Source organism: Phaethon lepturus, unplaced genomic scaffold (genome assembly GCF_000687285.1).
Source record: "Phaethon lepturus isolate BGI_N335 unplaced genomic scaffold, ASM68728v1 scaffold29819, whole genome shotgun sequence".
In the NCBI taxonomy this organism is placed as follows: domain Eukaryota; kingdom Metazoa; phylum Chordata; class Aves; order Phaethontiformes; family Phaethontidae; genus Phaethon; species Phaethon lepturus.
The window spans coordinates 5,725-30,498 of record NW_010563242.1 but is presented as its reverse complement, the minus strand read 5'-3'; the positions used below and the strand labels follow the sequence as shown (position 1 = coordinate 30,498).

Here is a 24,774-nt window from a genome sequence, read left to right as displayed (position 1 = left end):
CAGCGGTCTGTGCTGGAGCTAAGGATATAGAGTAAGAAGTGCTTTTTGGATACTGGTTCTTGCCATCTGAAATTTGAAAAACCAGTCAAGGAATTGATGGTAGGGAGGAGATTGAAGGCTCTTTCTGAGCTAGAGTCCGTGTGACTCAAACCAACGTCATCATGGGTTGGCACAAAATAAAACAATTATAAGCCATCCCAGCACAGGCACCAGAAGAAGAGCAAGGGCAGAGCCCGATCCTCGTCACCGAAGCACATTCTCTTCTTGTCCAGGCTGAGGCATGCCCTTGGGAAAAGGATCAGTGGATTTGCCAAGATTTGTCTCGATGCAAATCCTTGCCCCCTGTTCCTGGCAGCCTCGTTGGTGCAGAACCTGGCATGAGGAGAGTAATTTTTTCTGAAGCCTCCAGGTGTGCTGTGTTATAAACTGCAGTTAAACAGCTGTGTTATTATCAGGTGTAGCTGGTATTCTGTGGGCTTCTGTGCATAACCGGAATACTTGAGTCCTTTGGGTCTTAGGCTGAGGACTTTCCACCCCTCAGCAGTCTTTTTAATCAAATACAAAGTTGAGGTGACTGACATCTTGTTGAATGCTCCTCTTTCTTCCGCTCCTCTGTGTGTGGAGATGCACACAGTCTGAGTTAGTCTTGAATGTGTACCGGCGCTTCTGTCCAGCCAATGCTTTTCCTACATTTTCAAGAAACGAAGGTTTTAAAACAGCTGCTTAGAGCACGTCCTCATTTACAAGTTAATTTCTAAGTTTTGTGGAGCATGAAGTGACGGAGCTTCTCATTTAATAGCAAGAAATAAAAGCTTCCTGGATGAGTAGGTGTGAGAAAGGAGCTTTCTGGTCTTCTCATCCTGTGCCCTCTAACTATGATCATTTCTCCATTTCAGGATTCTTCATACCTCGATGAGCTCTCCAACAACAACTCCCTCTTCTCGTCCCCCGCGGATTCCCTCTCTGACATTGCGGATCCTAAGGACTTCTTGACTGCCGATAGTCTGAACCACGTGCCAACACTATGGGATATAAACACACCGCAGCAGAACCAAATAGAGGTACGGGCTGCTCCTCTTCCATGCTCCCCATCAGACAATAAATAACCTCAGGCTTCATCCCGTAGTGTTTTCACCAAGGAATTAAGAAACCAACCCAATTCCCTACAGAGGTGACGTTGCAGTATGATGATGCTATTTCCCTATTACCAGCTTCACTTGGGGAGCAAAGGGGTGAAGTGATTATACATACTTTAGTCTCCTGGAAGCAGGAGGCAATCTGGACATCCTCAGAGGGATACGTGCACTCTTTCAAAGTGTGGTGCAGGCACTAGCTCGCTCTTCTGACAACTGTGGCAGGTAGGTGCATCACGAGGAAGATGTATCCCTAAAACATTCAGCAGGTCCAGAGTGGCCTGCGACAGGGTGCTCAGGAGTGCTGAGGAGATGGACTCCAGGAGAATCACTGTGACACAGATCACTAACTGTGCCCAGCAGCAGCCACCACCATTTGTTTATTCTCCATAGCAAATATTTTAGTAACAATGACTAAAAAACAAACTCTGTCTCAATTTAAGACTAACCATTTGTGTTTACTTTGCGAGTCCAAGTCCCTGCAAGCTTCTACATCTCTGAGTTTTCCTGGGCGTGTGATCTCCCGGCAGTCCCACAGCAACATGTGGTTCTGTGCGTTTTTACCAGCCTTCTGCCATCTGTTTCCCTTCATCTGTTGGGACTGATTACTCACTATTGCACAACCTGGTGTCAGTCACTACGGGTAGCCACCGGCTTTGGTTGTTGGTGGAACCGGTATCATACACATCAGCTGAATCTCTAGATCTCAGCTCTCTCAGTGAATGCCTGGGCCGTGCAGGAGGTTTCCTTTGTAGGTCATTGTCTTACAAAGATTGTGAGGGGAAAAACATTCAACGTGAATGCCCCAGAAGGCAATCTGGCATGCCCATGCTTTAGTCACTGTTGTGTTTTGAGGTTCTGTTGTGTTTTTAGAGGCTGCATTTTGCAGTTAGTAGTGTGTCTGGCTGTGTTTCTATGATGAACGCTGGCTGTTTGTCACAGCTTGGGAAGAAGAGTCTCTGCAGCAGTTCTGCTTTGAGATGCTGCTGCTTTGTGGCTGGTGAGAGGTTGGCACTGAAGGAGTGTGACTTGGTGGCAAGGGTCCCGGCCGGGGACTTGGGTAATCAGAGCTCCTGTCTGCCTTAGACTTGCTGTGAGATCTTAGGCCATTCACACGGATCCTCAAATCAGATACCTGAGCTCTTCCTGAAATCAGTGAGATTTGGTCGCCTTTTTAGACCTTCGCAGCATCTGCTTGGCCCTCAGCATGTCTGTAGTTGGACAGACAGACATACAGAGAATGCCGCTGCCCTCCTTCCCACGGATAACCGCGTTGGAGGCCAGGGGCCACGGCGCTGCGCTGGCGGCGAGGGCTGCGCGGGCAGTCCACACGCGGTGTGGTAACTTTGGACCAGTTTGAAGTCTGAGACAGTTAATAGGAAGAGAGCTGAGCTGTTTGAACCAAAGAAATGGCTGGAGACATCACAGGCTTGTAAACTGGAAGATTAAAAAAGCTAGAAAACAGATACAGCCCCCCAGACAGAAAAGGCATGTGCCTTATTCGTCCTGGTCGCCTATTATTATTGGGTTTTTTATTAGTAGCCTAAATCACTACAGAAATAGTTATGTGGTGTCCTGTTTCTAAACATGTGAACTCTGGTTGAGATACTCGATGCCTAAAAAAGCTTGTAGTTTCCTATCTGTGGAGTACACAGCAAAAAACTTACTGGGAAAAGCTGTTCTAAATCCAGTGTAAAGAATGCAAGTGAGAAACAAATATGTGTCATGTAAGTGTGAGACTAACTTGTTCGGCCATAGCGGAGCAGCCGTCTCCGGTCTTGTTGCCGTGCTGTTCTTCACGTCCTCCCCTTGTCTCTTGTTGTCCTGCAGAGCACTTAGGTTCAGATAAGGCCAATTATCTCCTTGGAATTCCATTTATAAACTACTTCCTTTTGAAAAGAATCTCTAGCTATTTTAAACGTCTTATCTGTATTTTCTGAATATAGAGGTGATTGGAGGGGGTGGTTTTTTTGTTTGGTTGGTTTTGGGCTTTTTGTTTTGTGGTTTTTTTTGGTTTTTTTGGTTTTTTTTTTCTTTACGGAGTTTGACATTTCCTGACGAGGTGTCAGTTAAGTACATCCTAGTCAGGAGACTTCAGTTTCATTTTTGCATGGGAGGTGGTAACTCACAGGACACTAGGTAGATGGATTGTCAGGTTGGCTCATGATTGGCAACTGTTTAAGTACCTGAACTTCAAACATGCTTTTTTTGTTGTTGTTGAAGGAGGGGAACAAGTGACTTGTTGCAAAATCTCAAGGCAGTGCCAAAGAAAAGGTTCCTTACTGTAACATTTAGTACATGCCAGAGAGTTTGCTGATATCCTGCACCAATATACAAGCAATTTAGATAATCTCCCCCTGTCCCTTCCCACATCATTACACTACCATCATTTTCCATAAAATTGCAGGAATTTTGGCTTTTGAGTAGCCAGAGCAGTACAAAAGGACATTAGTCCCGTTACGCCGTATGTAACCCAGGCAGATGCAGTCCTAATCCTTTTGGATACAGCAGGTCCAGTCAGTTGTAGCTGTGTAATCAGCTTTTACCCAGGAGCAACGGACTTGCACTGTGTCGTCAGGACAGTAGGTAATCTACTGAGACAGAATTTCAGTCTCAGAGATTCAGGCGGAGCGGAAACAGCAATCTTTAAACAGCTCTGGTACGTGGGACATCTCATAAGTGAAGTTGGACGCATCCTGCGTGCGAGACCCACATACAGACCCCAGGTAGAAGAACGGCCTTGGACCTTTTCCTCTTTAAAAAAGAAAAAAACCCTCTGTCTTCTGTCGCGTAGCAATTTGAAGATACGGTGTGAAAAGTCGGTATTTTAGCTTTCCCCCTTCTTTCTATCAGCTGGCACTGGCACTGGGGAAACGGGGTTACAGAAAGGGGGACAGAGCAACGTTGGAGAAAAGCATCACCGTGAGAGTGTGCAGTGCTGAACGTTTCAAGCTCACTACAAAACCCTTATCGCAAAGGCCCAGTGCTGAAGCTTTAGGTGGAGTGTTTGTGACTGACGAGGAAACGGCTGGACGCAGAGCTGCCTTCATGTTCCCGTGTGCGGAGAGCTGTTGCCTATAAAGAAAGGAGATGTATATACTGTGTTGGCTCTGTTTATCATTTCAGGAATGGGCATGGAGGGAAGAGCTACTACATTGCTAAATATTTGCAGGAGTTAGCAGACAAAACACACTTGCTTCATTTGTAATGAAGTTGTGAAATATCTTTTAAAAATAGTTCATGTAATCCATTGTGTTTTCTCACAACCGTCTCACAAGTTTACAGTGTTTTTAAGACTGGGGAAGCAAAGCCCTGCCTCTGAAGCCTGCAGCTAGAATTTTTGTGATCTGATGATGTAGTTTTTTCTAACTCATTTACAGCACTTTAAAAATGTGAACACCCTTCTCCTACCTCGATACGTAGGGAATGAACTTCTGCAGAGGGGAGTGCTTGTCAGCCACTGTTTCTTTTCCCATGGAAGTCATGGCAAGATGAGGCAAAATGGAGCATAATGCAAAGAGGAAAAAAATGGAGCGAGACCAAGTCTTTGATTGTGCATTTGTCAGTGTCTTTACTGAACGAGTCTCCTGTTTACATCCCGGTGGTCCCACGTATGCTGTGTATGCCTCTTATGTTAACGTTTTCAGGTATATAGCATAGTGGAAGGAGAAAATCAAACTGGCAGGCGAGCAGGAGTAGAGAGAGAAAGAAATTGTACAAGCTCAGTCTTGTACTGAACATCATATCTTGTACTGAAACGTCATATCAAGATGATATGTCACCCACTATAGCTCCTGGTCCCACCTGGACTGGCCCTCACAGCATATTCGCAGCTATGTGGTTAGGTTTTCGGTGCTCCAAACATCCAAGGTTTCTGTCGCTTCCGTTGCAATACCTGAGGTGAAATGCTGTGTGCCAAAGCCACGTTGCTGAATTGGGATAGCAGGGATTTATACTCTGAAGATTGCGTGATGTAAAACCAGACCTGTGTTAACTCCCCACTGCTAGAAGTCCTGCCATTCCAGCAGATCTGGGCCTTTCTCTTGCCTAAGAAGAAACTTTTATACTGAGCTCAGATTTGTAGGTGGAGATGTTTCACCTGCTCTCCAGATTTGTTGGCACTGAAAATAGCTCTTCCGTCCAGCTTCCTTCTGGTAATTCTGACTCAGGCTTCCAGTAATGGAGGGTGGTTTTTTTCTTTCTTCTTCTTTTTTTTTTTTTTTTTAATTTAAAAAAAGGAAATAATCAGAGTGTTTACGCTTAAGAACTGCCCATCTTTGACTTCTGTTGGTGAAGCATGGGTGTCTCTGTAGGCCTGACACTCTTTGCAGGCTATAAACTCGAAGCAGTGCTGCTTCTGGAGTTGCTGATTACTTTGGATGCCATGAGCTTCTGGCATGACCTTGCTCACTGTCGGGAAATTCCAGTGTGATTTTGTTTGTCTGGGGGCAGACAAAGGATCTCCTCGACTGTGCCTTCCCAGCTAGGAGTGTCTTGGGAGCTCTCCTAGCCGGCTGCGGCGAGAGGGCTGGATGATCCAAAGCCATGTTAACTCTGAGCCAGCAGCTGGTGCCTGGAGAGACCCGGCCAGCCCCTACGGCAGCCTGACCCCCGCCGTCGCTGGCCTGGTGGGCGTCTCGGTGCCGTTTGAGCCTCGTGGCTGGTCTCTGTAGTGGGAGTCCTCACCAGTGGTCCTGGTCTCTGCAGGAGTGAGGTGAGCCTGAGGGGCAGCTGGAAGCCTGCAGGCTTTGGTGGCCTCGGGCAAAGGGTGGTGGCCCTTAAGCTCGGGACAGCTGTTAATTGGTGCCGACCCATGGGTTGTGTTCTGGTGCGGTTATCTAACGACTCTGGACGGTGGTTTTAATCTTAAGGACAAAATTGCAAAATTGTAAGTAAATGCTTGCCTCAAGGGCAGTTTGTAAGAAGATGTAAAGTGTCAACGTTCTGATTTAATGCTTGGTCCTTGCCCAGCAATGGCTTTTGGTTGCAGTTTTGTTCAGTCTTTCCCATTCTTCCTGTTTGGATCTCCTCGGCTGTACTCCAGTCTCCCCTTCTAGTCCCCAAAGTGATGCTGTTTCTCTCCATTTTGAAAATCCACCCCAGAGCTCTCAGTTGGACTCACCAGTTCAGAATAAAACGTGATCCTGCAACGAGAATCTACACAGCTCCTTTTAACGAGGACCCATTTTGTAAGGAACGGCAGAGCAGTTTTGTACAGAGCTCCCTTTGAAGCAAATGGGGAAACGGCGACTAACATAACTGCTCCAGTGCAGAGCAAATCCAGTATTCCCATAATAAGCTTTGATCAGCTCCTGACAGGGACTGCTGGCTTGTAAGAGCCGTTTGAAAGTGGCGACGGTTGCACAGGTGATCTGTTAGTGCTAATGGGAGGTGTATGAAAGGTGGGCTTATGCCTGAGATCTTGTTTAAAGGCAAAACGTGGCATTTCAGGGTGACCCGTCTTAATGCTGTGTAGTTTGGTAGAAGGACTCCTGTCCCGCGGTGTGGGAGGACATGTGTCCCTGCAGGCTTTCATCACATGTGAGCACATGCAGAAAATGTTCACGCTTCTTGCAGGAATGTATTTACCTTGGTCAGTTATTCCCTGGGTGTATGTTGACAAAGGCACGTAGGCATTTGCAAGATTTATTAGTTTCCAGAATTACTGCCCAGGGCTTTCCATTCACAAGCAGAAAGTATCAAAGTCCGCTGACAACATCAGAGTGTAAGATCCCAGTACAGAGCACAAGTATCTTTACTGTTGTTGTATGTTCATACTTGTTGGCGTTGGAGGGCTGAGGCTTAAGACTGCTTTCTCACCTGCACCCTTTCTGTTCCAGCTGTTCTCACCCAGCAGATCGTTCGCTGGCTTAAACAGTTCGAATGACCATGCTCCTGCTGTCCCCAACACCCCGCTCCTCATAAGCTACCAGGTGAGAACGATGGTCGCCTTCGGGAGGATCGGACATCAGGCTCTTAACTTGGCAGCGGCGCAGTGCGGAGGGAAGCGGTTCTGACCGTTTTCCCTTCAGAGGGAGTGAGACAAGAAAATCAGCCAGATAGGAGTCACTGCCCTTTCCCAGAAGCGTCTTATGTTTCCCTTGGTGGAACCTCGCTAAGTTAAAGGATGATTGGGGCTTTCTCTACAGCTAAATCAGCACAGTCTATAGAGGCTGCTTTTCCTGGAATTACATAACTTTGCTTTATGCTGCTGACTACCATGCTGAGTTTAAAGCTGGTCTACGTCCCTTATTCCTGCCAGATTAGAGCACAGCTGGGCAGAATTCATGTTAGCCCACAACCCCTCTGAAAAGTGATGTCAACATCTTTCCCTAATTTGGTGTGGACTAGGCGTTGAAAGTAGCTTTTAAAGCACTTGCTGGGCCCCTGGGGTGGGCTCGCACAGATGGTTTTCCTTGTGTTGCTGTAGTCTATAAATGAGATGAATTGTATTTGAAGGGCTTGTGAATTTGTGTTGGGATGGTTTAAATGGTAGTTTCTGGCACTGTGTAGCACTGCGTGTGTCTATAGTTCATTGAGAACATTAACATTTGGTCAATGCTGGGTTTCTTTTCAGGCTCAAACTCCTGCAGAGGAGGAGGATGAAGGTGAGGAGGAAGAAACAGAAGAGTTGGGGCAAACAGAGACCTATGCAGAATATATACCTTCAAAGTGTGAGTGTCTTGCCATCGCACGAGTATGGGAAGTTCTGTTAACTCCATGGTGGACCAGCCTAATTACCTGCTCCCTTATTTTCCTGCGAGCAGTATATGGTGTTTGCTGTGGCACATCCCAAGCTTGTGATTTTCTAGAAAAACTGAATCCTTTGTTGGTGCTACTCTAATTTAACAGAACACTTTTCTGTTGCTTGCTTTTGGGGGAGGCATGACTTGGTTTTGTTAATCTGAAATTTCAATGGAACAGAAGAGCGAAGAGCAGGCGTCGGGCTTGTTTCTTCTGTTCCCAGCAGAAGGCTACAGGTTATTAACACGAGGTCTGCAGTCCTTTTGGAGGTGCCCTGTGGGAGTGAAGATCTTGAGTTATCTGTTTTCTGTGTTGTCATTTAGCCAAGATTGGGAAGCACCACCCTGACCTCGTTGTTGAAACGAGCACCTTATCCAGTGTCCCCCCACCTGACATCACCTACAGCCTTTCCCTGCCGTGCTCCGTTGCCGACAAAGGGTCACTCTCTGCACTACAGCTGGAAGCAATCATTTATGCCTGCCAGGTATGTGGCTCCACCTTGCCCAATTTGCATGCCCTACACTAGAAACAAGCTGCCTTTTCTATGGACAGACGTTCAAGTGTGTTTTAAAATAACCTGTCATATAGGTGATGAAACTTTGGAAGCTTTGGCATATGGCATTTTAAATGCCTTTTGAAAGGATTATTTGAAGCCAGGGACTTCTGTGGGGTCTATTTCCCGAAGAAGCAAGAACCCTTGACTTCTGTTGCAGAGAGGAGTGCTTTACATTTCTGGGTCCTGGGGGCCTTTTTCCTGAACTGCCACTTGTGAGCTTGGCCGTGACACTTGACCGTTCCTGCTGTCATTTATCTGAGCAGGAAATGCACTTGCATCAATGGGATATGTGAAAGGGTTAAGTGGTGCTCTTATAAGCTCACATGAAAGCTGTTCACAAAGACAAATCTAGTTTAACTTCCAGTTCTGTTCTTGATTTTGCAGCAACATGAAGTTTTATTACCCAATGGGCAGCGAGCTGGGTTCCTCATTGGGGACGGTGCTGGAGTTGGAAAGGGCAGGACAGTTGCGGGCATCATCTTTGAAAATTATCTTAAAGGGAGGAAAAAAGCTCTGTGGTAAGTCGTTGAGTTTTTTTTTCCTCTTTTCCCGTAAGACCTTGGAGTTAGTTTGGATCTGGGAGTAAGGAATTCCTTAGTGCTGATGTTGGCTTTATAGTTGACTCATGCTGTGGCCTTGGGTAAGTCGTTTCCACCTCTTTGTGCCTGTTGAAATGGGAATATTTCCCCTGCAGCAGTGATGGAGGATGAGTCACTATGAAATAGCAGATCATGTACTACTTGGAGTGCAATGTCAAGCCTATCCCCGCTCTCTGAAGTCGGCAGAGGGGTACTCGTGGATGTCCCGGGTGCAGACTCAAGCCCCTAGAGTACGGGGTTTTACTGCAGAATACACACAGCTTGTCCTCAGTGGCAGACCGGAGTCCGCTGTAGGATCTCGTGCGGAGCTGTGTGGGCAGTTGGAAGTGTGACAGTTTTGCACACCTACTGTTGCTTTAGTCAGAGGTATTAATCACTGTGCATGCCCTGCCTATCTCCCGAGGAGATAACCAGACCCACGTCTTGCTTTGCAGGTTCAGTGTCTCCAACGATCTCAAGTATGATGCTGAGAGAGACCTGAAGGACATCGAAGCCTCCCACATCCCTGTGCATGCTTTGAATAAGGTAGGGGAGAGAAGTTGTAATGGTCTTCTGGAAAATCAGCCTACGGTAGCAGCCAGAGGGATCTGCCTTAGCACGCAAAGCAGCAGTCACTTCTGCCTCCGCGTGGCTGGTGGCACAGGCAGTAGCAGACAGCAAGCTGCTTGCTCTTCCTTTCTCTCAGCATGCTCTTCCCACTCTGGACTCTTGCTATTTTTATACGCTCTGCGGAGCTGCGTGGTGAGCGCAGAGCTGTTTCCTGCGAGAAGTGAGAAGTGTCTCCGGGCAAGTGCAAAGTACAGCAGGACTTGAACCCTTCTTGCCGTTCCTGAAGAGTCCTGCAGAGGGAACAGCTCCTGTTAGATGTGGCCGTGCTCTGCTCTCCTGGGCTAACATTTCCCAGCGCTGGTTTCATGGAACCTCTTTCCAGAGCGTGTGAGCAAGGGAGCACATATAAACACACAGATTGGTGCCTGGCAGCAGCCTGCAGACGCACGGTGCCATGGCTGAGCACGTGGGCATTTCCCCCCAGCTGAGTGAATCAGAGAATTTTCAGACTTTCTTCCAGTTATTCAGTGATGAGGATGAAGTATTTCTCAAAAGAAACGACCGGCGGTTGTGTAGTGGTTATTCACAGGGCTTTGTAGCCTCTTGTCCAGTGCATCAGGCTTGTGTTTGTCACACCACTGGCCAGTTCACTGAAACACTTTTCTTCTCTGTTTTTTAATGGTATTGAACAACCAGCTCTTACGAAGTCAATGGAAACGCATGTATTTCACACCTCTGAATACACGCCGTTAAGAGACCGAAGGCTTTAAACGGAACTTTCATCAGATTGGAACCATGGGGTTTTTCCCTTACCTTTTATTTTGTTACAGGTGGGACCCATGACAGTAAGATAGGCGACAATCTCACCTGGTCAAAGAGAAAATTATTTTCTAGAAGTAATTAAAACAGATGGGTTCAAAACATTTAAACACAAAACTGTTGCTTAAACAAATGAAGCGACTACACTTGGCCAGAAAAATTGAAGTCCTAGCGTGGTCTCCACATTTCACTGCATGCATCCAGATGTGCTGACACATTGGCTAGTGGAACTTATCCAGACATTTAAAGTCCCTGTCATCACCGTGTCTCAGTGCCAAATAGAAGTGCTAAAGACGTCAGCTACCAACAGTCTTTTGTCTGTTCTGCTCTCAGATGGGGTTTTGTTCTTGGAGGCAGGAGCATGTGTCCTGCACAGTCACAGCACAATCGGCGGCATTGACTGTGGGCAAAGGATGGGCGCGACGTACTGGGGACAAGCGTCACGAGTGTGTGTGCTCTTGTTCTTCCTGTTTCTGCAGATTAAATATGGTGACACAGCTACCTCAGAAGGAGTCCTCTTTGCCACTTACTCTGCGCTGATTGGTGAAAGCCAGGCAGGCGGTCAGCACAGGACACGCTTAAAACAAATTTTGGACTGGTGCAGGGAAAACTTTGACGGAGTTGTATCCTTTAAAAGAAAAAAATGGAGAGAGGGAGAAGAATTGCGTGCTTGTGATTTTACTTCATCAAGGAACAAAGAGCTTGGGGCCACCTGAAGTCACTGGGAGCAGCTGTGCCAAGCAGCCTGGTGCCTGTGGCAGATATTGAAAAGCTGTAAGCACATACATCCCCCTACGCTCCTCTCTCCTCCTCCGCAGGCTGCAGTGTTAATGGGAGGAGAGGAAGAACAGCAGGGATTAACCTTTTCAGCATTCTTCTTCCTCAGCAATACAAAACAAGACACACCTTGGAAGTGAAGACAGAGGGAGGGGGAAATTACTTCAGGCTCTGAGGAGCAGAGGACTAGGCACAACCGACAGATTTCGTGCAGTGTGGGGAATGAGTCAATCCTGTTGATACTGGAACTGGCTGTTCAGTTGGTTGGAGGAGGCTGGGTTGTATTTTCTGTCTGCTCCCATCCACGTGATGAAAATAGATTCTTTCTCCTTAACTGACGTTCCCCTCCAGATTGTGTTTGACGAATGCCACAAAGCCAAAAATGCCAGCTCTACTAAAATGGGCAAAGCAGTGCTGGACCTTCAGAACAAACTGCCTCGAGCAAGGGTTGTTTATGCCAGTGCCACAGGTAAGCTTCTTGCAGCATTGTGTGAACGCCATGCGTAAACAGTCGCCAGTCATCTCTGTGGTCTGAAGGATCCCTTGAGATGTGAGCCCATATGCTAAGAGTACACGTTCATGCAGGAAGAGATGAATGGTGCTGCAGTGCTAGAGGGGAGCCCAGGGTGCTAAGATCTGCCCCGAGACCCATCACTGCCCATTACTCGTGACTTTTTGGGAAGTCAGACGGATTTCTCTCCAGTTTAACTTGTTCCTGGCCAGCTGTTCAGCTGTATGATGATGCTTGCCCACTTAGTGTATGGAGGGCGATGTTTGGAAAGGTCCTCGGATCTCCTGAGGCATGATGGTAAATGACCGTCCTCTTAAGATCACTGTACTCCACTGTACTCGAGTCAAAACTATTCACAACTTCGTGGTTTTGCTAACAGTGAATTCTGTTCAAACAGGTGCCTCTGAGCCAAAAAACATGATTTACATGAGCCGCCTGGGGATTTGGGGAGAGGGCACCCCTTTCAGAGCGTTTGATGAGTTCCTGCATGCAATTGAAAAGAGGCAAGTCGTGTCCAGCATCCCTTTTCATGTGGCTTGCGTTTTATGGCAGCCTTTGTGTGGGAAACGGGTGCAGTGCCTGAGCACAGCTTGAGCCAGGAGAGGCGGTGGTTCTGCAGAGGCACCTACTCGCTGCAGCAGAGGCAGGGGTTTCACAGCTGTCTTCCTCTCCCAGGGGAGTTGGTGCAATGGAGATCGTGGCAATGGACATGAAGGTCAGTGGAATGTACATTGCCAGGCAGCTCAGTTTCACTGGAGTGACCTTCAGAATCGAGGAGATCCCGCTGGATCAGCAGTACAAGATTGTCTACGACAAGGCAGCGAAGCTGGTGAGCTGGTCCCACTGCGGTGGGGAGACTGACGTTTAATTGCGCTTGGGGCACAGCCGCTTGTTATGTGGGAGGGCTTGAGGACCCTAAGCGTGGCCATGGCCACAGACTTTGTTTATGAGACAGACACGTGTACCCCTGGTACACATCCTCAGCTTACGTAAAAAATTATATTCTGTTTTTTTGCTCCTATTTAAAAATTCCTTATTTGCAAACCAGAGCTTGCAGCATCATGCTAGCGCAGAAAGGAGAGAATGACCGGACTCTTCATTCAGCCTAACACAGCGACATAAATACTGATGTTAAATCAGATTATCAAACCCCAGACTGTTCTAATAACCTCCTGCACAGCGGTAATGAAAAATAAAACTCAAATATTAACACAGCCTTTCTCGGTATTGTCTGCAGTGGGCAGAGGCCTTGATGGTGTTCCAGCAGGCAGCCGACTGGATCGGCTTGGAGTCTCGGAAATCCTTGTGGGGTCAGTTCTGGTCAGCTCACCAGCGCTTCTTCAAGTATCTCTGCATTGCTGCTAAAGTCCGGCGACTCGTTGAGCTTGCCAAGGAAGAGCTGGCGAAGGATAAGGTGTGGTATCAGAGCCTCGCTGCAGTGGCAGCAGCCATCAGTCTTACAAGTGATTTTTTTTTTTTTTTTTTTTTTTTGTAGTCTGCAGCCAAAGGGAGTTAATTATTGTTCGAATTGACTTGAAAGCAATTGCAAACCTCTTTAAGGATGAATTTCTCTCCAGATTACCCAGAATGAAATGCAGTGTCCAGGTTTCTGAGAACACTCGTGGTAAATTATACTGGGGACTTAACATGGTCTCGTCTTCTGAGGCGTTACCCACAGCTCATTTATGGTAGATGTGGGCAAGCTGATCGGAAACAGTATTTTGAGTCATGTTTAAGCTAGAAGAGGTACCAGGTCCTTCATCTTGAGCACAGCCCTGTCCCTTCATCCATCTGGATGCAGTTTGGAAATTTGAGGCAGAAACTGCCTAGCAAAGTCAATTAGCTCCCATAATCAGAGTCATCCTCTCTGTGGTGTGAGCAGATGTATGGTTTTGGACGCTGAAAGGTGTGAGATAGTTCTTGATCAGGAGCTCTGCTACAGGCCCAGCGTGTATTTGGGACAGGGTGCAAGGGAAGCGTACCTGGGACTGTGAAATACAGTCTTCTTGAGCCTGTAGCTGTTTGGCCTGACGCTGGCTGCGGTACACCCTCCCTGACGCCTTGCTGTGCCCTCCCTTGTGTTTCCCCGCAGTGTATCGTCATTGGCCTGCAGTCCACCGGGGAGGCTCGCACCAGAGAAGTCCTGGATGAGAACGACGGGCATCTAAATTGTTTTGTCTCTGCTGCAGAGTGAGTTGAAAACCCCTGTTTTTCTGCTGGGGGGACGCATGGGAGGCGGGAGGCATCCTAGGGCCCTGCCCTTGGGCCACTTAGCACTTGCAGTTCTTGAAATGCAGTTTCGTAACGCCTCGCCCTATGCACGCTGTAAGTAGAGGGCACTTAGCTGGGTCCTTGAGGCACTACTTCTTCAGCGTGACTTTACGAGCTGGATCCCAGATTTTGAAATTTCCTGTGGTCCAAACTTGCATGAACAGCCTGATCCAATTCTCTACACGCTGAAAGGAATTGGCAGGTGTAGGGGGGCAGAAATGTGAGCTCAGATGTGGTTTGTGTGGGTCTGACTCTGGAAAATGGGGCTGTTGACAAACAAGAAATGAGCAAGAGAATCTCACGTAGTGCCAGAGGCTGGGATGACAATGTGAGGTGGCATCGCTGGAGCAGTGAGGAGGAGTGGTCCAAGGAGTTTAGATGTGCCAGTGTTGGCTTTTAGCACGCGTACGAGGCAGAATGTGTTGTTCGATTGCCAGGCTTCTACAGCGTCCTGGTTGTGTTGCCTTTGTTCCTAGCTAAAGGGCGAGTTGGTTGTGCCTGAAGTGAAGCCGGCAGCAGGACTCCTGCTACCTTTTCAGCAAAGAACGAGGCTTATGCTCCCGTACATTTCTGCAGCTTTCAAAATACCAGCCTGCCCCCTGAATGCAGCTGTTCGTGCACGATGGGTGATGAAAACCTGGGACACTGGGTTGAGTTGCGTTTCCTCTGTTCTGCAGGCGACTGGGCTGTTACTGTTTTCTTTTGAAGTGACTTTTAATGCAGGTGAAAGCAATACGAGGTGCCGGAGACAGTACGTGTCCAGTTCGGGCAAAGCTTTCCTCCCTTACTGATGGAGGGGTTGTGTTGGTCTGTGTCACTGCTGTCTCCAGTCTGTTCCTGAAAAACAAATACCGGTGTGGTGACAGTGCGCCCGGCCAGTCTGACAACTGCTTGGATTGATTTGGTCTCTTGGATTGGTTTTCATGTCACACGGTGCAGAGGAACTCAGGCTCTAGAGGACTGCGTGGTCCCTTTGAGCCTTGCTCAGCTGTCGAAGGAGGAAGGGTCTGTTAGTGATCATGCACACTGCTCAACTCTGTCGCCAGTTCTAGAGGGAAGAGCTCTTTGCTCAGCTGCACTGGCCGGATAATTGAGTGTCTCCTGGCATCTGCTGGGCCTCCAACTACGGCGTCCTGGTTTTATGAGCACTTCAGGGGATTTCTTGAAGGGAGTGTGCTGGGAAGAAGCAGTTGTTTAAAAGCTGATGAGAAACAGGGTTAAAAATAACCGGATTGTTCAGTGAGCCCAACCCTTTGTTCGCAGGGAAGATGGGGAGTGCAAGTGTCAGGAAAATGAGCAAGGTTTCATGGCAGAGAGGCTCCAGACCTGAGAGTGAGTTTTTGCATTTTGAGCCCAGAGTCACCCCAGCACACAGGACAAAATGGCTCTTTCTGGTGCCGTGTAATTGCAAATCACCTAGTAGCCAGCACAGGGCTCTGCCCCTTCAGGGAGCAGTGCTGTCTCTGCCTCCTTCAGCCCCTCACTCCAAGGGTCTTAGAGCTCCCTCCCTGGTTCCCGAGACTCCCTTTGCCTCACACGGGCGAGTTCTCATGTCCATACCTCTCAGCTGTCGCTTTCAACGTTTGGTTTTTTTTGACCAGAGCTCATTCAGCACTGCCTTCTCATTGCACCGGGGGTTCATCCCCACCCCACATGATCAGCATTTATCCTTTCTTTGCAGAACAGCCCACAGAAACACTGGTTTTCCGCCTCTTACGATTTTTTCCATTCACCTGAAACCACAACGTATGTGTGTTTGGTCACTTTTCTCTGTTCTGTGGGCAGGTGGGCCCATGCCCAGTTCATCAGAGGACTTGGTGGAGCACCTTGGTTGGACATCCTGACGGTGGTCTCTGCTGTCAGAACACGGAGAGGGGCTGGGACACTGGCACTTACTGGGTTTTTCAGTAGTGACGTAACAGCTTCCCAGTATGGTGTTTCCCATTTAAAACTCCCTCTTAGTCGCTATATAAAGGTCTTGCAACTTCGGCATGCCACGTGGCAGTGCAGAGGCCAGGGTCTGCTCGGCTTTCGTTGCAGTGTGTCCCTGGAATGGCCCTGCTCCCTCCGCCCGCAGGGCTGCCGTGGCAGAGAGTGTTTTTCCTGGCACTATAGAGCTTTGCCTGCCCTCAGCGCGCCCGTTTCACGGCTGAGGATCTGCTGGCGCAGCCCACGCTCCCATGGCAGAGCCCTTTGGTGAAACACACTCAGAGCTGCTGCTGTTGCGGAGAGCCACGCCGTACCAGTGGCTGGCTGGTCACGCGCTAGTAGTTGTGGTGCAGGATTTACCCCTCTTTCATGAAATGTGGTGCTATCTCAAATGCACATTGTGACATGATAACCGGCAGATGTTCCTATTCCTGGTAGCTAGAATAAATTTTGCATCTTACTTTCAGAGGCGTCTTTCTATCACTAATTCAGAAGCACTTTCCTTCAACCAAAAGAAAGAGAGAAAAAGGAACTGGCATTAAAAGAAAACGTAAGAGCACACTCCACTGCCCAGCATCTGACCTCCTGCCTTGCTGCTTCACCCTAGCCACTCAGCTTTTTCTTTTCCTTTTTGCTTTTTCCCTACTTCATGCTTTTTGCTACTCTGCCCTGGTTTCAGTTTGCCCTCCCGCACATCTCCCATCACTCTCTCATCTGGAGGACGGCAGCTCTAGGTCATTCACCCTTTCCTCCCTCTAACCCACTTCCCTGTCACAGCGTAGGTCCTCGCCTCCACCGCTTGCCCAGTAGCTATGCCCCTTTCCCTCAGCCGCTTCCTTGCCTAGGCTGGTGGGCAGATTGCACAAGAGTGCCGGCTGCATGTCCGAAGCCCTCTTGCAGCAAGGGGGGTTGCTCCACTACCCTCATGTACAGCGCGGCAGGTGTGCTGGGAGGGGGGAATCACTTCCCTGCCAAATTCTTGGTTGTGGCTGCAGGTAAGAATAGTTTTGGGATTCCTCCTCCAGTGGGATGTGGGAAAGGGGGAAGAGGGGACAGCAGCACTGGCAGATTGTGGAGGTTATCCTGACCGGTTGCTGTTGCAGAGCAACCTGGGCAAGCTGGTTCGTGAACCCTCTCACGTAGTAGGAGCATGTCTTACTGTGCTTGGTAGTAAACAACACCCCGAAACACTGGCACCTTCCCGTGTCCTGCACATTCCTCTGGAGGCAGTCAACCTGTGGACTCCTTCCCCTGAGGAGTTAGCACTGCTTAGAGCCGGCTGTGTGTTCATCCTGACGTGTGCAACTAGCTTCAGCCCTGATAAAGATTGCCTTGTTCTTCCTTTCTCTCTCTTCCTTTCTCTTTCTTTCTCTCCGTCCCCCTCTCTCCCGCCCTTCCTAACTGCCCCCCACCCAAGAGGCTCTGTCTTTCTGAGAGCAACCTTTCATTTGGGGCAATCTCAGCTATTTTGTGATTTTCTCCTCCTCCTTTTTCTGAGCTGGCACTTGCTGTTCGGCATTGATGCTCGAGGCTGGGGGCTCTCCCTTGACGCCGCTCGCTCTCCCTTGCAGGGAAGCAGAGGGGCCGCTGCGCCAAGGCTCTGAAGGGCATGTGTGACCCTGTGGGTGTGATCAAGATCAGCGATGACAGCAGCACCGACTCTGACATGGGGCTCGACAGTGACTTCAACTCCTCCCCAGAGTCTGTGTTGGAGACGGATGACGTCATCTTCGTTGAGCACACCTACAATGGCTTCGCAGCTGAGGACAGAAGTAAGCAGAGCAGCAGCACGGGCTTAGCTCCTTCCTCGCTGCGGGGAGCTGGGAACCGGAGTCCCTTCTAGTGACGGGCACCAGTGCGCAGGAGCCCGCCCCAGTGCCCTGCAAGCATGGACAGCGGCAGATCAGACGTGACCCTTTTGGGGGGCGGGTCTGGGTTAAGGGGTTGGCAGAGTCAGTGAGCTGATGCGAGGAGACTCTCTTGGTGTCTCCTTGGAACGGTGAAGCTCCTTCTGTGCTTGGGACAGCCTTATGATCTTGGCTGGCTTTAATCCTGTGGTGGTCAAACCCGGGCTGGTGAGGTTGATTCACATTAATCTGCTGTGATCAGTGAGCAGGAAGAATGTGTCCTACGTGCTTTTTTTCAAAACAGGGGGAAGCACAGAGGGAATTCACTCCAAGCTCAGCAGCATTTATTGCAAGTCAAGGTGTCTTTGCCTGCTCATCAGATAGTGCTCCAGAAGCCCTTTGGGACAACTTTTTTTCCCCTCTCTGATTTGCAGTTACCAGATAGCTCTAAACTTTTGCATTTTATGTTCCAGGTAATTTTCACATGCTGCCTTCCCAGAAAGAGATGCATGGCCTGAGAGAGCTAGAACACGTGGAAAAGATGAAGCAGGACCTCCTAGCAAAAGTAAAAGCACTGGGCAAAGAGCTACCTCTCAATACCTTGGATGAACTGATCAATCACTTTGGGGGCCCGGAGCATGTGGCTGAGGTACTTCTCACAATCAAGAGTGTATTTTGGTGACACTGGGAGACAAGAAAAGGGGCCAGCAGAGAGGGTTCCTGCTGGAAGATGGTTTCCTCTCCTTCCTTGCAATCTGAAAAAACTGTTGAGAACTGACTTTCTAAATTGACTTGCTGCGCCATGCAGGTCTCTCCCCTCTGCTAACAGCCTCTCTCTCCCCTGTGCGTGCGTGCAGATGACGGGGCGGAAGGGTCGGGTAGTTTGCAGACCGGACGGCTCCGTCATGTTCGAGTCTCGTGCAGAGCAAGGCCTCTCTATAGACCACGTCAACCTGAAGGAGAAGGAGCGTTTTATGAAAGGGGAAAAGGTGAGTCAGGTTCGAGCCAAGGAAACCTCCAAACACCTGCATGGGAGCGAGCACACTGAGATGGGAAGGAGAGGGAGGGTGCCTTTGCCTGCTTGTGCCTTGCCAGCCTCAGGCCAACGAGGCTCTGCAGCTTTGTCTGTCTGTCTGACCTGCTGGAAGGTTACAAGGAGTCCTGGGTCCCTTCATGGGCTGGGGAGTTGTGCTTTGGGCTGCTTCTTGAAGCATTTTGCAGATGTCCAGGAATCTCACTCCTCTTTCTCTCTCCTTGTCTCTCTCCCTTAGCTTGTAGCAATAATCTCCGAGGCCTCCAGCTCAGGTATCTCTCTCCAAGCAGACAGACGGGTGAAAAATCAGAAGCGCCGGGTCCACATGACGCTGGAGTTGCCCTGGAGCGCAGACCGGGCCATACAGCAGTTTGGTGAGGACTGAGTGTTCTCTGTCACTGTCTCCTTCCCCTGAGCGTGGTTCAGACCATGAAGCCTCGGGCAACCCTGGGAAGGAAAGGCGCGCGTGGCCGCCCGAGCCAGGCTCGTGCTGCAGCTGGCGCAGGTGTAATTTACCTTCCTGAGATACGGCACCTTGCAGAGCACAGCGCTCCCGTGTTTTGGCAGGATGGAAATGCAGACATGAAGCAGTTGTGACTTATTTATATTGCGAGGAAGGCTTGTGTTGACTTTGGGAGTGATTTGCAGTGTGGGAAGGGGGAACCCTCCCATAGATGTTAGCAGTGTGTCCTCATGAAACATGCTGGGAGTGTGTGGGGATTTCTGTTCCACCCTGGGGAGGGACAGTTCCTCAATGCATGAGCACAAAAGAAATAATGCACAGCCTAGCTCAAACTGGGGAGCCATTCCTCAGGCTTAGAGGGTCAGGGCTATAAATTCAACTCTGCTCAGGTCTAAGCAGCACCAGGGTGATGAACGTGACTGTGCCTCTGTCCTTTTCCCCTGGAGAGAGATGTCCTTTGAAAACCAGCATGACATGGGAAGTTGTTTTGGCGCTCTCACCTCTTGCTGAGCTTCCCTTCCCATACCAGACACGCTGTACCAACCTCTCCTTTCACTTCTCTTCTCATGTCCCTCCCTGTAGGTCGAACACACCGATCGAACCAGGTTTCTGCTCCAGAGTATGTCTTCCTTATCTCTGAGCTGGCAGGAGAGAGGAGGTTTGCATCCATCGTGGCAAAACGTCTGGAGAGCCTAGTAAGTGCCCTGCGGCAAAGAGGTCAACACATCAGTTCCAGTTCTCTCTGAAGAGCTTCCATTTCGGTGTTCCCACTGGCATGGCCAGTGTTACTAGTATGGGGGATTGTATCACCCCTGACGGAGGGCATTGCAGTTGTGGAAGGCAGGAGGCTTTTAGCATCTGTGAAGAAGAATGCGTAGCCAAGGCATCATGAGGAGTTTCAGGGAAGCAGAACCCAATTCCAGATGCTGGAATTCCCCCACTGTTACAGGAGTGTAAACCCATCCTGTTTCCAGGATGAAATCATTAGTGGAATAATTAATTTGTGTCTGTTTCATTTTTCTTCACTCCTGATAGATCCCCAAATACTTGGGTAAAGTCTCAATATTCCAGAGGCATGCTGCTTCCCCACAGCACGTTCTTATGCTGGCCCCTTCCGAGACGTGGCTTTGGCCATCCGTCTCTGGTGTTTTGCAACAGCTAAAAGCAAGAACTTTTTGCTTGGTCTGCCTTCCTAGGGTGCCTTAACCCACGGAGACCGACGGGCCACCGAATCCCGAGACCTCAGCAAGTACAACTTCGAGAATAAGGTAACTTGAGGCTCTTCTCAGGGTAGCTCAGCCAAGGAGGGGTCAAAGTAGTCAGCAAGTGCCTTCGGTGGGAGCCAGAGCCGGGAAGATCGTTACTGGCATCTGCAGGCAGGATCTGGCCTAGCACCCAGCACCCGCGTGTAGCCCCGCGTTCAGCGCACAGAGCTGAGCGAGCAATGGGCGCTGCGCACCTGAGCAGCTCGCTGGCGAGAGCCTTGCGCTCCCACGGGGCGCCGGGAAGGGCGCGTGGGCCTCTGCCCCCCGCTGGTGCCGGCACCCGGGCGCGGACGTGCAGGTTCCTGTGCTCTGGTTCCCGAGGGACAGAGGAGGCCCCTGACGCACGGCTTCCCCCCGGGACGGCCACCAGGTCAGTGGCCTTCCTGGAGGCCATGGCTTTCTCTGCAGTGCCGGCAGAAGTGTTGTGACACGCTCAGTGCGCCGCTGGGCGGCCAGTGCGGGTTTGTCCCGCGCGTGACTCTTGTCTCCTTTCACAGTACGGGGCTAAAGCACTAGACAGAGTTCTCTCCACTATCCTCAACCACACGGAGAACAGAGTTCCTGTGCCCAAGAGCTATGACAGAGGGGAGGCTGCGTTTTTTCATGGTAAGAACATTATCAGCTCTGGGGTTTCTGCTGCATCTTGCTGGCCAGGTTGGTCTCAGGTTTGGGATGCCTGAAAAACGGAGCAGAAGCTCAGCGAGAGGGAACAGTACCGCTGGCTTAGCAGCTCACTAGTGAGTGGGGCGATTGGCCACCCAGATGCATGTCACCCTGCCGAGTGTGGGGAGAAAAGAGTCTGGGAGAGACTTAGCTGCAAAATATTGGGCACAGCTGGAGGGGAAGCAGCCCTGCAGGACTGCTGAGGGAAGGTTTAACCCTAAAACACACAGGCTGTCTTCTGCCATTCCAGAAATGAAGCAAGGTCTCATCTCTGTGGGCATCTGCTGCAATCAGATGAAGTATGGCACTGTCTCGGTGGAGAAGGGTATGTGTCAAGCTTTTCCTGCCCAAAGTAGGGGAGAAATGAAGGAGGCAGGGGCGTCGTGGCCCACCCAGTCCGACTGCATGGGAGCACAGCCTGGGGGGTTTGCTGTGCAGTTGGGGCGGGATGTTTGCTTTGAGAGGAGGGTCCTGAGGGGATTAGCTGGCGCTGCAGATCCCATTTCCCGGCAGCAGCCTAGCAGCTGACCACAGCCTGGAGGAACAGCCCTTGGGCTGCTCTCTCGTGCGTTAGTGCTGTGCTGCCATCAGGAGGGGACGCGGGGTGGCTTGTCGGGTGGTGCTCTTTGGGAGCGTGCTGGTGGGTGCCATGCCCAGCTGTGCCACGTTCCCTGACCCACCATGCTTTTGCAGACTGCTCCATCACCAAGTTCCTGAACCGCATCCTGGGTCTGGAGGTGGACAAGCAGAACATGCTCTTCCAGTATTTTTCTGACACCTTTGACTACCTGATTGAAAAGGACAAGAAGGAGGGCAAATACGACATGGGCATCCTAGGTACAGAGCCTGAGGGTTCCCTGTTCCTCCCTCTGCCAGCCTGTGCTGTTGCCACAGCCATCTCGGGCACTGCGGTGTCCCCTCACAGCACAGATCCTGAGACTCCTGCAGGGAGAGGAGGTGGTGCAGGAAGATAGATCTTACAACTGGCATGTGTTTTGGTCTTTCCTCCTGCTATAGATTTAGCCCCGGGAGTGGATGAGATCTATGAGGAGAGCAAAGAGGTCTTCCTGACCCCTGGGCACCCGCAGGATGGGCAGGTCGTGTTTTATAAGGTAGGCAGCCTGCACAGCTATTGCTGCAGTCCAGTCTCCTCCAGTGCTTCCCAGTCTGGGGCTGTGAGCTTGTGTTCCTTCCCCTGCCCTGTGGCTTTGTGTCATTTTTGTGTCACATCTGTCTTGGTCATGAGCAGGTGACTGATGCTGGGAGTTACACAGAGCAGGCAAGGAGAGGCCCTGCCGTACCCGTGAGGGCAGTCTGGCAGTGCCTCTTTCTAGGCTGCAGCAGCACCAAGCTTGTGTTGAGGGTGGGATTTGTGAGGCAGACACTGATGCACTTGTCCTGCCCCCACCAAAGCTTCAGAATCCCTCTGTTTGTCCCCATTTAGATCAGTGTCGACAGAGGCTTAAAGTGGGAGGAAGCCTATGAGAAGTCACTCAAACTGACAGGATCCTTCGATGGGTTCTACCTCTCCTACAAGGTAGGTCCCTGGGCTCTGCCAGGGTGGCACCTCAGCTTGGAGGATGACTCCAGCAGGAGAAGGTCTGCCATGGCTGCCTGGGGGCTGGGAGATGCCTCCAAGAACCTCCATCCTGGAAGGAAGGGGGTTAGTTTAGAGAAGTATGAGCTTGGGGAGAGAGGCTGTGACTGTAACCATCAGCTCCACCCCAACAGATGCGAGGCTGCAAACACACCTGTCTGCTGGCAGAGCAGAGCCGCGGGAAGAATTTCATCCTCTACAAGCCAAATATTGGGAAGCAAAGCCAGCCTGAGAGCCTGGACAGTCTGCAGAAGAAGTACCGGCGGGTAGGTGGGAGCTGCGGCCCTCCAGTGTGGGGAGAGAGAAAAGCCTCTTTCTCTGGGCAGGGGTGTCTTTGGAAGGCCGTTTGCTGTAACCCCTTGACGGCTCCTTGTAGCCCTGTTGTGGGTTCGGCAGAGAGAGTGGTATCACCCAGGTGTCCTGACTCCCAGCCTGGATTTCAAGCCTCAGCTGCATGTTGGGCAGTGGAAAATCTGTAATGCTGTGTGTTTCTTCTGCAGGTGCTGCCTGAGGAAGCCAAGAAGCACTGGGAGAATAGCTACAACTTCTCCTTGAAGAACTGTAACCATGCTGTCTGGTAAGGCATCTGCAGCCCCAACCTGTCCTGCCCTCCCCAGAGCAGAGCTGGTGTCGGGGAGGTCGGGGAGAGGTTCCCTGGCTGTGGTGGTGGGGAAGGACCACGCCGGGGAGGCTGGGGGTGAGGGCTCCTGCTCTGCTGTGGGAGCCTGTGCTGATTCGGGTGGTTTTCTCCTGCTTGGACTGAAGGAACAGGAGCTGCAAGCTGATCCAGGAGGGGAAGGAGTGCTTCCAGGGCATGCGCCTGCGTCACTACTACATGCTGTGTGGGGCCCTGCTGCGGGTCTGGAGCAAGATCGCCAGTATCATGGCAGACATCACCAACACCAGCTACCTGCAGATCGTCCGCCTCAAGACCAAGGAGAAGAAGAAGCAAGTTGGTGGGTGAAATGGTGGGAAGGGGATGGGGAGCAGGACATTTTAGGAGAAGGAAGAAGGGGTCCAGCTGCCCAACGCCAAGATTCCTTTCCTAAAAAGGGACGTGTTCTGGGCTGGAAGCATCCCACTGCTTTAGATGACCCCTTTAGATGGGAAGGAGGGGAGCTGGGGCCACGCTGATGTGTGCATGGGCACCACCAGGCAGAGGGTGTGAGCCAGACCTGAGCTGTCCCCTCCATCTGCTATGAACCTGCCGTGGAGCAGCTTTTGCTTTGGTTGCAGTGCTGTCTGCCTGCTCTGCAGCCCGGCCGAGAGGCGAAGCAGGCTGGGAGCGTGCTTGGCAAATGGGCCCCAGTGCTGCTGCCCACCCCTCATCCCCACCATGCCTGTCCCTTCCTGAAGTGCTCTGGGGACTGATGCACATTCCTCCCCTAGGGATAAAGATCCCCGAAAGCTGTGTCCGTAAGGTGCTGGAGGAGCTGAAGCAGATGGACGAGAACGTGAAGCGAAAGCACAACCGACTCCTCCAGGCCCAAGAGCAGAGCCAGCAGTTCTCCCTGCCGCTGCACATCCTGCCACAGCCCCTGGACCTCACACACATGGGGCCCGGGGTCCCCCTGCCCAGGCACTCCCTGCGCCAGGACGAGATCCTGGACTTGACCTACAGCCCTCCCAGCAACAGCATCCCTGACGTGGTGATGAACCCAGAGCCCGGGGCATTGTGCTTCCCCTCGGAGCCCGTTCTCCAGCCACACCAGCAGCACAGATTACCCTTTGGCTTCAGCCACCCTTCTGCTTTCAAGAGCCCGGCCTCCGTCCTGGAGGGGAATGTGCCTCTGAGCTCCTCGCTGCATGAACACCTGCCTCTGCCTCACCCAGGACCCTTGCAGACACTGCAGCAGCAGCAGCAGCAGGAAGATTTTGTCCAACAGGATGGGAATATCAATTTTAGAGAGATCCTGGAGGACATGCTAAGGACGTTAAATGGGGCCCCCCAGGAGAACATGCTCCCCCAGGAGCGCCAGAGTGTGATCCAGTTCAGTGGGCCTTTCCCAGACTTCTGA

The 24,774-nt window shown here is 50.7% G+C and overlaps 1 protein-coding gene across 1 annotated transcript; it reads left to right on the top strand.

The window, feature by feature from the left end:
- Positions 1 to 896: 896 nt before the first annotated feature.
- On the top strand, positions 897 to 24,774 carry SBNO2 (strawberry notch homolog 2 (Drosophila); the record flags this gene model as incomplete). Its single annotated transcript, XM_010294524.1, has 28 exons — positions 897 to 1,061; positions 6,974 to 7,066; positions 7,711 to 7,807; positions 8,201 to 8,361; positions 8,818 to 8,951; positions 9,467 to 9,557; positions 10,880 to 11,023; positions 11,529 to 11,646; positions 12,086 to 12,191; positions 12,364 to 12,517; positions 12,926 to 13,102; positions 13,781 to 13,878; positions 16,356 to 16,438; positions 17,460 to 17,660; positions 18,209 to 18,384; positions 18,593 to 18,724; positions 19,007 to 19,142; positions 19,814 to 19,926; positions 20,428 to 20,499; positions 20,994 to 21,102; positions 21,410 to 21,484; positions 21,853 to 21,996; positions 22,177 to 22,271; positions 22,604 to 22,696; positions 22,891 to 23,022; positions 23,257 to 23,333; positions 23,522 to 23,712; positions 24,146 to 24,774. Coding segments are annotated over 28 exons (3,996 nt in total), but the record flags the coding sequence as incomplete, so codon positions are not given.